Source organism: Aulostomus chinensis, chromosome 2 (assembly GCF_037954235.1).
Source record: "Aulostomus chinensis isolate RoL2024-O1b breed Wild chromosome 2, RoL_Achi_v1.0, whole genome shotgun sequence".
Classification (NCBI taxonomy): Eukaryota; Metazoa; Chordata; class Actinopteri; order Syngnathiformes; family Aulostomidae; genus Aulostomus; species Aulostomus chinensis.
The window spans coordinates 10,207,866-10,221,702 of record NC_141321.1 but is presented as its reverse complement, the minus strand read 5'-3'; the positions used below and the strand labels follow the sequence as shown (position 1 = coordinate 10,221,702).

General features: G+C 46.0%; 2 protein-coding genes across 3 annotated transcripts; both read right to left on the bottom strand.

The window, feature by feature from the left end:
* Positions 1-569: 569 nt before the first annotated feature.
* LOC147269039 (cellular retinoic acid-binding protein 1) lies at positions 570-5,506 on the bottom strand. The gene is made up of 4 exons (XM_086227098.1): positions 5,434-5,506; positions 4,451-4,629; positions 3,782-3,895; positions 570-782 (listed from the first exon to the last, which is right to left on the bottom strand). Exons 1-4 carry the CDS (start codon positions 5,501-5,503, stop codon positions 732-734), a joined length of 414 nt encoding a protein of 137 aa, XP_086083224.1. The 5' UTR covers positions 5,504-5,506; the 3' UTR covers positions 570-731.
* Positions 5,507-7,813: 2,307 nt separating this feature from the next.
* LOC147269038 (solute carrier family 25 member 44-like) lies at positions 7,814-13,685 on the bottom strand. Of its 2 annotated transcripts, none has more exons than XM_086227073.1 (4): positions 13,371-13,685; positions 11,671-12,403; positions 11,027-11,154; positions 7,814-10,335 (listed from the first exon to the last, which is right to left on the bottom strand). In XM_086227073.1, exons 2-4 carry the CDS (start codon positions 12,299-12,301, stop codon positions 10,144-10,146), a joined length of 951 nt encoding a protein of 316 aa, XP_086083199.1. In that variant the 5' UTR covers positions 12,302-12,403; positions 13,371-13,685; the 3' UTR covers positions 7,814-10,143. The 2 variants fall into 2 exon arrangements, with proteins under 2 accessions (XP_086083199.1, XP_086083190.1); XM_086227064.1 differs by having other exon boundaries at positions 7,815-10,335; positions 11,671-12,338; positions 13,371-13,680.
* Between the last annotated feature and the right edge of the window lie 152 nt (positions 13,686-13,837).

The window sequence follows — 13,837 nt, the reverse complement described above, 5'->3', positions numbered from 1 at the left end:
TGTCTAAAATATGAATATATGAAAGAAAATCAATGTTAAGAGCTGGAATATTATAAAAAGGTATCGGAATATATTGCAATATAAATATTTGTTCCCACCCCTACTTGAAAATAAATAAGCACGTTAACAAAATCAGAAACCCCAGCAGTGCTGCTAAAACCAAACCCACCAAAGACCCATTTGAACCTCGGTGTCAATGTAAGCGCCCATTGTCACAATCGATGCATCACTGAAACGAGTTGTGAGCAGCAGGTCCTCCATGTTGCAGCTCGCTCGAAGTTTCAGCGTGAAGGGAACGGCGTGACAACTGTTGATGATGTCGGACTGATAGAAACAATCTGAGTCTCAGTGGTACAAATCCTTTGAGTGGACTTTGAGATGGGCAGCTGCTCAGCAGCCTGATGTTGCGGCTGACGCTCATCGTGTTCTCTCTCCAAACTGAGACAATTTCAAACATTTTGGTCATTAGACACAAGGGCGAATAGAGTCTAACTGGGGGGGAAAAAAAAACATCATTTTAATGGTTCTGGTCTGCATAAAGAAAGACAACAACATCCGGTACTGTGATTGTTTAATGTCCAATACTAAAAACATTATATACAAGAAGAAAAAGAAGTTATACCAGGGGAAACTGTGGTTCGTGATGATACAAAACAATGGGACTAGTTGACAGACGTGTGTCTGTCTGTGTAACTGCTGGTTGCAGCAGGTTGGAGTGGGAGGGACGTCTGCTACGCTCGTACGTAGACACGTGTGCACACTACGTCATCCGCCCCGAAGGTCTGGAAGAAGATTGAGAACAAGTCATCTGATTACATTTTACATAGCATGATCTTTCAGCCTGTTGTGTTCCTGTTAGATAACCAGACACGTGCTCGATGTGTGCAGATTTAAGTCAAACAGCACACCCACGCTCCCTAACCTCCCTCAGCAGACGAGCGCTTCCTGTCCTCCTCAACTCCCCCAAAGCAAGATCCTCTCACTTTGACACTGCTCATGAAGGAATGTGACAGCTTCCTGCTGCAGACAGACGAACCTTCAAAAACCGCGGGATTAAGGTGGGTGTGTTCGGCTCCTAATATTTGTGGGAGTCGCAGGGGCGTGCATTATGACCGACTGCGTCATTATCGCGCCGTGCGACGCAGCTGAACGTGAAAGCGGGCCAGGGCGGTGAAACATGGAGCAACTCCATCTGGCCGAGGGAGACATTATGAGGAGGTTTGCGTTGTTCAACAGCGAGATCAATAAGGCCAATTAGAGCCCTCAAGAGAACCGCTCCTCCGGCCACCCCGTCACTTGGCCGCTGGGAGGGTGCGGCCAGCTCCTCAGTCACTCCTTCATGGCTTCAGCTGGAAGTATTTAGAGATTTCTTGCAAGGACACATTTGTCCACCACCAACTTCCTATTTTCGGCAGCAACGCTCCACATGCTGGTTGCAGTTATCTTGTCTTCCGTCTCAGTGTTGAAACCCACCTCACCTCGACTTCATTAAGCCTTGCATCCATCCAGCGAGTCCTGGAGCCTCCTTCCCTCATCTGCTGCTCCGTGCTTGTACTCAGAGAGGAGAGCAAGCAGCTCCACTCTCACACAGCCCAGCTGCTACTGTGTATTCATCACCTACCGCCTCTGAACACTTGACACTGGGACTAATGACTTAAAAGCCGTAGCCTCAGGTGCCTGGGGTCGCTCTTACAACCAGCAGTTAGTCTGTGTCAGCCACACAGCAGTGGGGTCCGTTTGTGAAAGCAGTAATTGTACTCTGGTCCTGACCACAATAAGCAGTCTGAGACCATCTCAGTCCATTACCAAGTCAACCCTGGTGCGGTTCCATGGCAGCAGAGTGCGACTCAATTACAGGAAACAAACCAAAACCCACAGGGCCTGTCTGAGTGCTGCATTAGTTCAGATGTAAAAAACAAAACAAAAGGGAAAATAACAGGGAGAAGACAAATGGCCAAGAAGTTTAAATCTTCCAGCACTAAATGTTGGACAAATTAGTACAACATCTGTGACCTCAGCAGCTCCTCAGCCAATGCAGCTTGTTGGCTTGATTTGTACGACAGAGCAGGCGCAGTAGAGAGCAAACCAACTGGAACCATTTTAACAAAGTGCTCCTAAACCTTCAACTTTCCAGTGGCCAGCAGGGGGTGACTCTACTGCTCAGACTGTACAGGGAAGAAAATGGCGCCTCACCTGGGTAACTTCTTTTTTTCATACAGCATGATGTGCATCTTGTAAAATATGGATCTATGTCAACTTAAAAGCGGTGATAAGGCACCTTATGATTGACAAGTGGCCTGCACACTCCACCCTCTCGCCCCAAATATGGTCATCCTTCAACAGCAGGATGTAACAGCCAAAGCTTCAGCTGTGGCTACATCCACTTGACCCTCGCCGCCTTCTCTTGACCTTCGCCGGCTTCTCGTGGAAGACTCGGGACTAACATTGCTCACAATGAGTCTCTAGCTTGACAGGAGACTTGATTCGACTAGACGTCATACATTACACGAGTCCTTCGCTGTCTAAATTGCTTCAATCAGATCCATTGACACTTTGCAGCAATTAAACCGAGCTGAACTGTGAGCTCAGCAGGGAATGTCTGACCTCTCCCTCCTCATCATTTTAGAAGATTCAACCCCAAATGCCTATCAGATTACAGCCCATTGCTCTGCACGGACACACGTCCACACCCTCATCTTGAAGAAGACCAGATTTCCTTCTGTCCAACTTCTCTTTCCCACCCAAATTACAGCTTCCCTCTAAAGTTCTCTTGATTGCCTGCCCTCTGAGGTTAATCACAGCCAGTACAGACAAGATCTCCACGGTGTCCCAGCTGGACTCGGCTTTGCGGACCATCTGGACCATCGCATCTGTCTCGGTGATGTATGAGAGACATCAAGAGTTTCTGATGGATGTGAGATCAGGATGTGGAATGCAGCCGCTTGGTCACATGTATAGAAGTGGAACAAAATATCAATACTGCAGTACAGTGGGCCAGGTACTGGAAGAAACTGCTGTCTGAGCCCAGGAGGGGAACATTCAACCCGGGGACGATTCCTTTCACCTAGTTTGTTTCTGCCGGTGGTCTGGTTGAGGTGGCTGTGGTGGATGTAGGCACATTCTAGTTACACTTAGTCTCATCGAAGGTGTCAGATTCTTAGACGAGAGTAAAATGGATTTACCTGATTCCTGCTTTTTGCTTGTAAGTGGTTTCTTTTTTTTTGTCTTCACTTTTTGTGATGTAAATTAATTGTCCTGCTATATCTTGACTATCGCAGAATTGCTGCACGGTGAGAAACCCCGAGCGTCCCTCCAGCAGACATGGACATGAACTGGTATCATCCCTGGCTGCCATTTTCTCCTGGATGATTGTTCAGCTCAGCTCCGAAATTCCACGGAGGGTCGTGTGCCGGAGCAGCGACTTCCTGAGGCCTTGTGTGACACATCCCTTGTTTTCTTACTGAAAGCTGGACCGTGTTCAGGCTTAACACCTCATCCCCTGGTGGGAGACACCCCAACATCTGTTTGTGGATGTTGGAGCAGATTGAGAGCCATCGTGGGCTGACTCATGGTCAGGATGATGGGAAATGAACATTTGGGGAGCAGCAATTCAAATAAAACAAAGATGGGGGCAAAAGGTTTGAGTGGTTCAGGAGCGGCAAGATGATGACCTGTTAATTCTCTCAGGGAAAAAAAAAATCTGTGCTTTAATGGAGACATCTTTCTTGTTTATGCCTAGTCACCATTATTCTTGATCTACTGAAGTTGAGAAACTACTGACCAGTACGAGTTCCTCCCCTCTGAGTTCTCGCGTCCAGAAGGTCTTCGGGCCGTTCCCGCTCACCAGAGTCTGTCTGCAGTAAATCTTGTTTTCTTGTTCCCAAGTGGCCAGGCTCTGCAGAGGTACAGCACTTTAATGACTTTTATATTTATCTCCTCACTTTCGCCCGCCTGTGAGGGTGTCAGCAGTAAAACAAAGTGACGTGAGCGAGAGATCAGCGTGCCGTTATCTCTGGCTGCCATCCGTCTTTGCAGCATCACATCAGGGTTCCCGTCACCGCTGATGTCCAAGCGCTGCAGTTTGTAGGTTCGTTAACACGTTTGCAGTAATTCAGGGTAGCCTGTTATGGCAGGGTTTCTTTTTTCTATTATTCCATCTTTTCTTTTCAGCGACAGTGGTGCTCCTGCATTCTGTTTTCAGGTTGTTCTTTGAAGAAATGTCTTCAAATGTGGCACAAATGTCCACTGGGGCTTAATAGTTAACTGAAAAAGGGGGTCAAAGGTCAGAGCCGTCTCCTGCCATTTTTGTCAACAACCACTTGGAATTTCTTTGAATTGGGCTCAAACAATACAGTATTTCTATTTTTTTTCCTGTTTTATTTGTTTTGTACAGGGATTGATTCGAGGTAATATTACACTGTGTGTGTGTATGACAGGTGAATTAACTTACCTTACACTTCCTGCCATCCACCGTCTCCTCATTAAACTCCTCACCGATGAGGAAGTTGATCTCTGTGGTGCGGACCGTGGTGGAGGTCTTGATGTAGAATTGCTCGCCATTCTGTCTGATCTCCACGTGGGGCTTGGATGCAGCCGCCACTGCAACCCTCCTCAGCATGGCGTTGACACCTGAGGACACAGAGATCTACCTGTTAGCGCCTGTTAGCTCCCGAGTGCGTCCTGCTACGATGTGAGGAATTCCACCTGCTTTCCTCTCACATCTCCCTGTCCTGCAGGCAAATCAATCTCAGCTTCTTGCCTGAAGCAGTGGAGGATGTATCTAATTCAAGAAGTTATACCTCAGTACATAAAAATCTGTTTTTAGCTGTCAAACCAAAAAGATTTAAAATGAAAATGGGAATCGCCCAGCTGCTGCAGCGGGGATTGGTATCAGCAGATGTTTTAAATATGGGATGCAGTGACAAGGCGATGAAAGGGAGGAATGCTGGCGCCATTTGCTTTGTTAGGTTCTCTCCTCCTGAGGGTAAAAGCTCTTATAAACCCGCAGTTATCGTACAAACAATTAGATGAGAGGAAGTTCAGCTTGTCCATCGTTCAAAACGCAGCATCAGTGCCTGGAGCGGATCACAAGCCAGGATTACTGTCTCAGCATGTGAAATCAAACCAGTTTTACTCCCATTCACAACTTAAACGTGTCTCCTCTGGAAATATTAGCCCGTGCATTTAAACGAAAGCCTGAATGCCTGCAATCAGATGTAACACATTTAAACAGTTTCTAACTTATTGCAGTGAAAAGCTGAACTATGTAACATCGTTGAACCCATCCTGTACTTCGTCGGTCCACTTTACTGCGTCCATATCAGACCTTGTTTCCTGCAGCACAGAACGCGAACCCCTGACAGCTCCAGTGGATAAACGTGCACACCTTCAACTCAACGCTCCAACCCACTCAGACCTTCAGAATGTTCTCACCCAGGGCTTTGAGCAACTCGTCGAAATTCTCGCTGCTTTTCATTTTCCAGGTTCCTGCAAAACTGGGCATTTTTCTCTCTGGGTGTCGATGGTGTGTCAGCCGTCACCTCTCCTCGTCTGTCTCCTCTGCTGCTGCCTTTCTTCTGGCTTCTCCCTCTGTCTCTCCTCTCCCAGTGTGTGTGTGTGTGTGTGTGTGTGTGTGTGTGTGTGTGTGTGTGTGTGTGTGTGTGTGTGTGTGTGTGTGTGTGTGTGCATGTCTAATGATCCCACGCAGCAAACCAAGCCCCCTTCTCCCCCCCACCCCAACAGAGTCTTTCATTATTAGATGGTTTATTAATGGAGGCTCAGTTCATCTGTGCTATAAATCTAATAAACAGAAATAAAAGTGTTTTTTTTGTTTTGTTTTTACAAATATGAGCTCTTCAAAGTAAATCTCCTGAGAAAAGCTCAACCAAACTTTATAACTCACAGCTGAGCCAAATTCGAAAGGCTGGCTTCTTTCAAATGACTTAATTTGAATGAAGGTTTTGTGTTGATTGGCTCAGATTTGGGGATTTCTGCTGATGCTCTAAAACAAAAGAGATGAATTAAGTTCAATGAATAATGCACTACATACATACACAATAATTGTTACACCACAGTATATAATATTATTGTGCAAATATCCCACATATCTCACTTTCTGGATAAATATTTCTCATTTTCTAAAGAGGACAATATACATAGCTGACAAATTAAGGTTAATTTAAGTGTTAAGTGTTGTATGTCTTTTGCTTCGTGTTTAGCTGCGGCAGCCGATTTCCTGTTGGATCAATAAAGTATTTCTTAGTCTGACCTTTTGCCTGGGCTGGTCTGGTAGAGGTTTCAAAGCTTGGATGAAGAGAACCTTAATAAAAAGAATACGAGGTTTGTGATATGTAGGAGTCTCCACCCAATTGGACTCACCTCATTTGAAGTGCCAAGAGATTTTAGCTGTGTTTAGCTGCAGGAACCCGTTTGTGGGGGCTTGAATGGGAGCTTCCTTTCTCTGAGAGAACCAAGCACTCAGCTCTTACTGCTGCGCTCGATCATTTCCATGTATGAAATCAATAGAACGAAATGTCCACGTAAATCACATCATGGATTGAAAGCTCTAATTATACATTTATTGTCAGTATTCATAAAAATGTTCCTTGTGCTATGCCGACTCCTGGCCTACACACACACACACACACACACCATGACATCCCCTGAGAATGAGAGGCCCTTCCTCTAACCTCAGCCAAGTCAGGTTTGCCCCCCTCCTCCTCCATCATCAATCTTTTTGACTAAGTACCCTCCAGACACTGCTTGATAATTAATGTGTAGAGCAGAGCGGGGAGCACTCCGTCATCCAACCAGGAAGTGTCAGTGTCAGCTCCGCAAGGCCTCCTCCTTTCTTTCATTCATCAGTGGATTTCTCCGCTGAGAAAAAGTGTTCCAGATTTAATGAGATATTACGACATCTGACCTTTGGCGTCAAGTGCGTCACCTTCAGTTGGCTGCACGTTGGCCCCTCAGTTATGAGACACTAACATGTTTCACATTAGACCAGAGAATCACATTTCCTCCACTCGGACCTCCTGCCTGCACAGCAAACTCCCAGAGGAGTCTGAGGTGACAGTTTCAGAAAAAGAAGCTCAAACAAAACATGACTTCTGTGAATAGTAGCGGCACGCATGGTGGGTGGAGCCTGCATGGTGCATTTCAGGGTCAGGTCGATACAGACGTTAAGAAAACGTGATTGTCTGCCGTCACACATAAACAGCAGCGCAGTCATAAAAATGCATGTCTTCATGTTGGTGGTGACAAAGGGTTGATTTTAAACTTTGTTTTCATCAAATTACGGCAACCACAGACAGTTTGAGAATAATCATGGCATCTATTTATTCACGTGACGTGCGGCTGGTGTCCGTCAGCATGTCTAATGTCCCTCACCCGGATTTACTGGAGGGTTACCCGTTAAATGAGGTGGTAATGTCTTCAGACGCCAGCCCTGCATGAGCTCTTCGCTGCTCGGTGTCCCAGTCAGCTGACCACACCTTTACACCACATGAAGGGTCTGTAATGGGAAAAATTGATTGAAAGACAGGTTCTCTCTTTTTCACCCACGAAGATATCGCTGAAGCCAGTGAAGGTTCTGGCTCACTCGGTGCCCTCAGTGAAAATGAGAACCGCCCATCCAAACCCCTTCAGACTCTGGTCTTCAGTTCGCTGGAACGGCAGCGGCGCTCACGTCAGGTTTGATGGACGGCTGTTGAGGTAATCTAGGACCGGAGAGACAGACTCACATCTGCCTTAAGGTTCACCTCGACCACAGACGATTCTATCGCACAGTGAGGAGGAATCAGCCGATTTGGTTTCACAGACCTGATGTTTTATTGAACAACTAGTAGAATTAAAACACAGACGAGACAAAGTGAAACATTATGTATATAATGTGTTATTCTGCTTAATTTCTGCAAAGAAAATTCCAGGGCAGAAGTAAATCTTATCTGGGAAGTTTGCATCATTTCCTTCTCTTTCCCTCCCAACAATTAAAAAGTTTCGTAAAAAAAAAAAAAAAAAAAGACACAAAACATTGTGTGAAACTAACGCGTATCTTTACGGTTCATGACTTCATGATTGAGCTCATTTAATAACTTTGAGGAAGTGTTCTGCATCCGAACGGAATGAAGCATCATCTTGATTCTTCTGTGATAATAAAAATCTCTTCAGTTTATATCACAAGAATAATAGGGAGAATGCACCCATTTTCTCTGATTGCCTTCCTTCAAAATTTAAAACACGACACAAGCAACAGCGGTTGAGCTGCACTAGAGGATCACATCATGCTGCGTTCGAGACAACTCAGCAGTCGGGAGTTCGGAAAAAATGAAGTGAACGGTGTCAGGAATTTGGGCATCTTTCCGTTTCTCTATCCTAATGTCTCCTAGAACAATAAAAGTAAAACATTAACTTCTTTTCTCATTCTTCAGAGTTCTTTGATGGTTGGCAAATCACTTTCGTGTGCACTACTGCCACCTATTGATCCGGAGTGTGTTCTTTCTCCCATCCAAGTGTAAACGCAATGAAGTTGGAAATCTCTGGGTTGAAATCCTGACGTCCAAGCGGTCATAATCAAATCTTGAACATACACATTATTTTCAGACATTTACAGGAACTGTACACCCACATTTTGTGCTGGAAAAGTTGAAACACTGACATGTTTGCACTCAGATATTCACTGTCACAACATGAAAAACAGGATTCCATCTGCTCATGTAAACGTCTCCACTTCCTGCTAGACCCCTGTACACCAAACCAGCTTGACCGCTGCACCAGCCTCTACAACGGCAGCATGACATCATACAATGTTACAGAAAAGCAGCTTAAAAACGCACAATGAGTTTCCTGGTTGGTGTGGAACTCGTCATTTAGTCCATTTGGACTGATCCCTGCAACATTCAAGACAATCTACGATTCTTCATGTGCATGTTACGTAACACCAAAAAAAAAAAAAACGCTTTAATTTTTACGCCGCTAGAAAGGCAGTGATTTAAAAGGCAAAAAAATATAGCAAAAGAGATATGGAATTCAACTTGAGAGCTGCTGATGGTCTGAACAACACACCGCCGACCCTGATCAGCCGTCTGTACTGGTACAGCAAAGACAGGGACTACAGCAGATGTCGGATTACGGAGCACTACTTCCTCCAAGCTATTCTCCATTGGAAAAAAAAATCATTAAAACACTTAAAATTGCAGTCATTTCTCTGCTTCCACTGTCGATTAAAAGAACAGAAAAGAGGCGACATCCCTGTTGAACAGCGACACACCGGGCACCCTGGTGTGAACGGCGATGGCCGCTGTTTTGTTTCTGACTAACAAACTGAAGCAAATGGTCAAACGCACGTCTGAGCACAACCACCGTGATTTAAATTGGCCCGGTTCCATTTTGTTCCCCGTAGTGACACATAACCACACAACGTTCTTGTATCCAGTGCTTTCAAAAGGAAGTTTCAAAACGTCTCAGCACACAATTGGCGTTTCTGATGCCAGGAATGGGCCTATCCATTTACACACACACACACACACACACACACACACACACACACGTAGGGCCAGAGTCAGACCAAATCAAGCGCTGCAGTGATTAAGCACCAGTGTGGGTGTGTCACATGTAATCCGTGTCTGTGTTGTGAGCCGTTCTCCAACTGCCATTAAACCCAATGACAGGAGGACATTTTCCACCCCAGCACGGACCGTGTTCTTCTCCTCACAAACCCAAGGAAGATGAAAGACTGTGGCGGTTCTGCAGCGTGGACTGTAAGTTTGGCGACTGACCGCTGCGCCGTGACGTCAGGTTGACTCTGGTTCTGTGCTGCAGTGCTCCACTATCCACAGCACAAGAACCAGAACCAGCGTTTCACAGCAGTGCTGGTTTGGGTCTGAACTCAGCCTGAGTGGTGTGTGAGTGTCGTTCACCTGTCACACAAACATGAAATCATTCACCAGCATAAGTCGCTGCTGAGGACATTTATAAGTCACACACAGCAGAGTCATATGCAGCAGGACAGGAAGTTCTGGAAGAACAGAGCCGCAGTAATTAACCAGAAGCTGACCGTTTTGTACCGCTCAGCATCGAGATGCCACCAAAACTAGAGAGGAAGTTCTTCTCTTCACGGTCCATGTGAAATATGTCAAGGTGCTTCTACCAGTGTCTTGTGTCCACCAGCTCCGGACGCAGACTCAGTTTTTTTAGCGTCTCATATCCGACCACCATGACGATGGCAGTGGGCGTGGCTGAAATGATGCGCGCTGACAGTCCTTTGGTCAAACCCCAGAAGCCCTCCTCTCTGATCAGCTGCTTGAACGTCTCAGTGACTGAAGTTCTGCCTTCAACCTGAACACACACACACACACACACGGAAAAGTTATTTGCACTGTAACAATGAGCAGGAAAAACAGGGATGCTGATTTATTTGATAACTTCTGAGGGAGGTATGCTAACAATTCCCATCCACTAGTATTCATTGTGCTAAGCTAACTCGCTGTCAGCTGGTCTCTGGGGATCTCAGCTCTCTAATGCAGCACGGAGGAGAGGAGGGTCTCTGTCCTCTTGTCTGACTCTGGGGGAGGTGGCAAAACAAGCAAAAGTCGGAGCATTTCTTGAAGGTCCTACAGAGTTTATATCAGCTTATGTGTGTTAAAACAGTGAGCTGCTGCCACCATGGCTGCTAAGTGAAACACACCAGCTGCTGCTACAATCACATCACGGGGCTGATGTTGTACAGTACATGTACATCTATGTTATTCTTGGTTAGCTAGTACTGCTCAGGGACAGCCAACAGTGGATGAGAGCTGAGTTAGCAGCTGATGCTCTCTCTCTGGACAGTAACATCTGTCCTGTTTCTCACTGGAGTTTCCGGGATTGCCACAGAGCAACGGCAGCAAGTTGAAACACCACAAATCAATTCAGCAAAAAGCAGAGCAGACCCAGCCGCCACTCTGCTTGTCCCTCCCCATCTCAGTCACCATGATGTGTCCATGTTCAATCATATGCCATCTAGTTCTTCCACCAGCACTGAGGCTACCTGCACTCTGGCCCGCACCACATCCATGGGGTTGGTGAGAGTGGAGGCAGATGCAGCAGCGAGAGGTCCAGCCACGGCTTGTAGGATCAGATGAGGGCAGCTGCTGGGAGCCAGATTGGAGAGCCGCTCTGTTGGACAACACAGACACAAACGACTCAACGGCCTGATCCATTCATTCATTCTCAGTTCAGGAGGACAAACGCAGTGTTGTTTGGAGAGTAGACATGGACTCGACCACACTACACAAGCTTAAGGGCGAGGGTCTGGTGGTCAGGTGGGCTTTAAAAATTGATGCCCTTTGCATCGTTTGTCCAATGGAGTGCTCTGAAGCTGCACGATACGATTTTGGACAATAAAAATGATTTATTGTTAAACAATCAAGTGTTCTAGCATCAATACATTTCTTAGACAAAGCGTCTGAACTACGTTTGAGGGAATACTACATCTGCACCGCATTTGTAGCTTAAATTGGTACACAAAGAATTTCAGCCGATTTTTTTTTTTTCCACTCTCCAATATCCATATCGGCCCCCCCAAAAATGTCATATTGATCAGGACTTTGTCTGAATAGAGCAGCATCATTACAGTCTTGCCTCACAGTTCATTCTTTTTATATTCTTTCAAAGAGATGTCTTTCGTCCTACCGGTGTAGAAATGGTAGAAAGGCCACCAGAAAGCACTGTTTGGGATGTAGGTGAGCAGCGATGCCACATATCCCCTGTAGAAGCCTCGGAAACCATCAGCAGCAAATATCTGAACGACGATGGACCTGGTTTGGCCAAACACATTTTGTGGCTTCGCGCTCTCTGCACCGGGGTGGAGCCGGAAGCGGGTGAGGTGCCTTGCGCCTTTGCCTTGCATCATCAGCTGCTGCGAAACCACATCTATGGGGACAGTGATGCTCTGGCCGACCAGGGAGGCCCAGCCGCCCGCCACCAGAGACTTGACTGTGTTGTCATCAGAATACTGGGACACGTACTTCCTCACCAGCTCATAGGTGGTTATGTAAGCCTGGCCTGAGACGAGGGTGACGCAGTTGACCAGGAAGCCGCGGTACAGGCCTCGTATGCCCTCCGCCCGCAGGATCTTGAAGAAAGCATCAAAGGTGCCATTATACAGCGATTTGCCCTTCTGCACCTGAAGGCGAGTGCGGATGAGTGTGGCCGGGTAGACGGTGGCCCTGATGGCCAAGGTCAGGAACACCCCAAAAGAGTAGAACTTCCGTTTGTCCATGTCCTCCCACTCAATGATCTGGACGTTCCTTTTCTGCTGCATCTTGCCAGCTGTAGCAGCCCCCTCATCAGACTGATTCCTGCCAACAGCAGAACACTCAGTAGCAGCGCCAGTTTACACAACCTGCACCTCTCGGTAGGAGGACTGAGTGGAGACCATGAGAACAACAGCACGTCAGTTTGTACTGGTGATGGATAGCAAAGAATAAAAAGTAAAATCTGTCAAAAATATTGTCTCTTTTTTATCACCTACTGCTACATGACCTTCACTGAACCCTGGAAAATTATAGTGATGTGTGTGAATCTACCTGAGAAGTCAAAACTACAGCGGCAACAATTTTCCAAGTTAAGAATTTGAATGATGTGTTAATTTTAATTTTCAAGCAAAAATATCAAACATTTGCTGGTTACAGAATCTTAAACATGAGAATTAGCATGAAAGAGTCTCTTGGATTTGGACAGTTGGATGAGTAGAAGCCGTTTAAACACGTGACTTTGAGTTTGATTCAATTGCAGATTTTCTTGACATTTTACAGACGAATCGTGCACCTTCCTGAGATGCGAATATTGCAGTAGGCTAGATTGCAAAGTCCATTACGATCAATTGTGCAACCCTCTTCATAAATGCAGTTATCAACAACACAATCACTCTTAAACCAGTAACACACTTTGCAGTACTGCTGCAAGTACTTCCTTTTACTTAATCATTAATTTGACCTCAGTAAAACTTGTTGACCGGATAGGTTTCGTCTCCTTGGTCTGTGTCTATCGCCTTATCACAATAAGCGGGTCCAGAGGTCGGTTTAACCAGCTGAGGCCGTTTGATAAAACAACATTCGAAATATTATAACAAATACGAAGCATGTCCGTGTTTCAATAAATTACTCTGCTCGTCACCAAGACGCGATGGAAATATTTCGGTCGAGGGCCGGAGTGAGAATCCGCCCGAGAGGTGCGAGTTCAGCCGTGTGATGGAGGAAGACCCCCGGCCAACGTTTCCATCATCACCTGCCTCATAGCTCAGCTCACATTCCTGCGTAAGCTACCGATGAGCTAGCTAGATAGATGCAGCACCATTGAACCGTGACTGTTGAATATAAATGATCATTTACCTTTTGTGACAGGTGTTTACGTCTATTCCATGGAGGCCGCCCCTCAAACGTCCTGTTGACACCCGGCCAATCGAGTGGTTACTAAATATTCTATGACCCAGGGTTTGTTAGCGACCTCTGAGCTAATCAGCTAACCTATCGCCATGCTTCCGTAACAACCAATGACGAGCGAGCGGCTGCTCTCCTTCTTCTTCGTCATCTTTTATTTAAGTCTTATTTGATACGACGTTTCTGTACCGACCACCGCAAGGCCCGGATGAGAGCGCGTCTGCAAGATCATAACCTACAATACCGAAAATTTATTCTGTTGTTTCATCAGCGCAGTGAGTTAGCTGACGTTGCTGCCTTAGCGAACGGGTATCTAACATCAATTATACATGTGACTAAGTAATTAAAAATAATTAAACTCTTGAATTTTTAAACTCTTGAACTCTTTGCGCGGACAAAAAGAAGAAGAAGAACATGTT

What these genes read in the sequence shown, in the direction of transcription:
- LOC147269039 (XM_086227098.1), bottom strand. Translation starts at nt 5,503, where the DNA reads ATGCCCAGTTTTGCAGGAACCTGGAAAATGAAAAGCAGCGAGAATTTC. An exon ending in CGAGTTGCTCAAAGCCCTGG is followed by an intron (nt 4,630 to 5,433) that starts GTGAGAACATTC and finishes CTGTGTCCTCAG; the next exon opens with GTGTCAACGCCATGCTGAGG. An exon ending in GAGGGGAGGAACTCGTACTG is followed by an intron (nt 783 to 3,781) that starts GTCAGTAGTTTC and finishes ATCTTCTTCCAG; the next exon opens with ACCTTCGGGGCGGATGACGT.
- LOC147269038 (XM_086227073.1), bottom strand. Translation starts at nt 12,301, where the DNA reads ATGCAGCAGAAAAGGAACGTCCAGATCATTGAGTGGGAGGACATGGAC. An exon ending in TTTCTACCATTTCTACACCG is followed by an intron (nt 11,155 to 11,670) that starts GTAGGACGAAAG and finishes GTTGTCCAACAG; the next exon opens with AGCGGCTCTCCAATCTGGCT. An exon ending in TGGTGCGGGCCAGAGTGCAG is followed by an intron (nt 10,336 to 11,026) that starts GTAGCCTCAGTG and finishes GTGTGTGTTCAG; the next exon opens with GTTGAAGGCAGAACTTCAGT.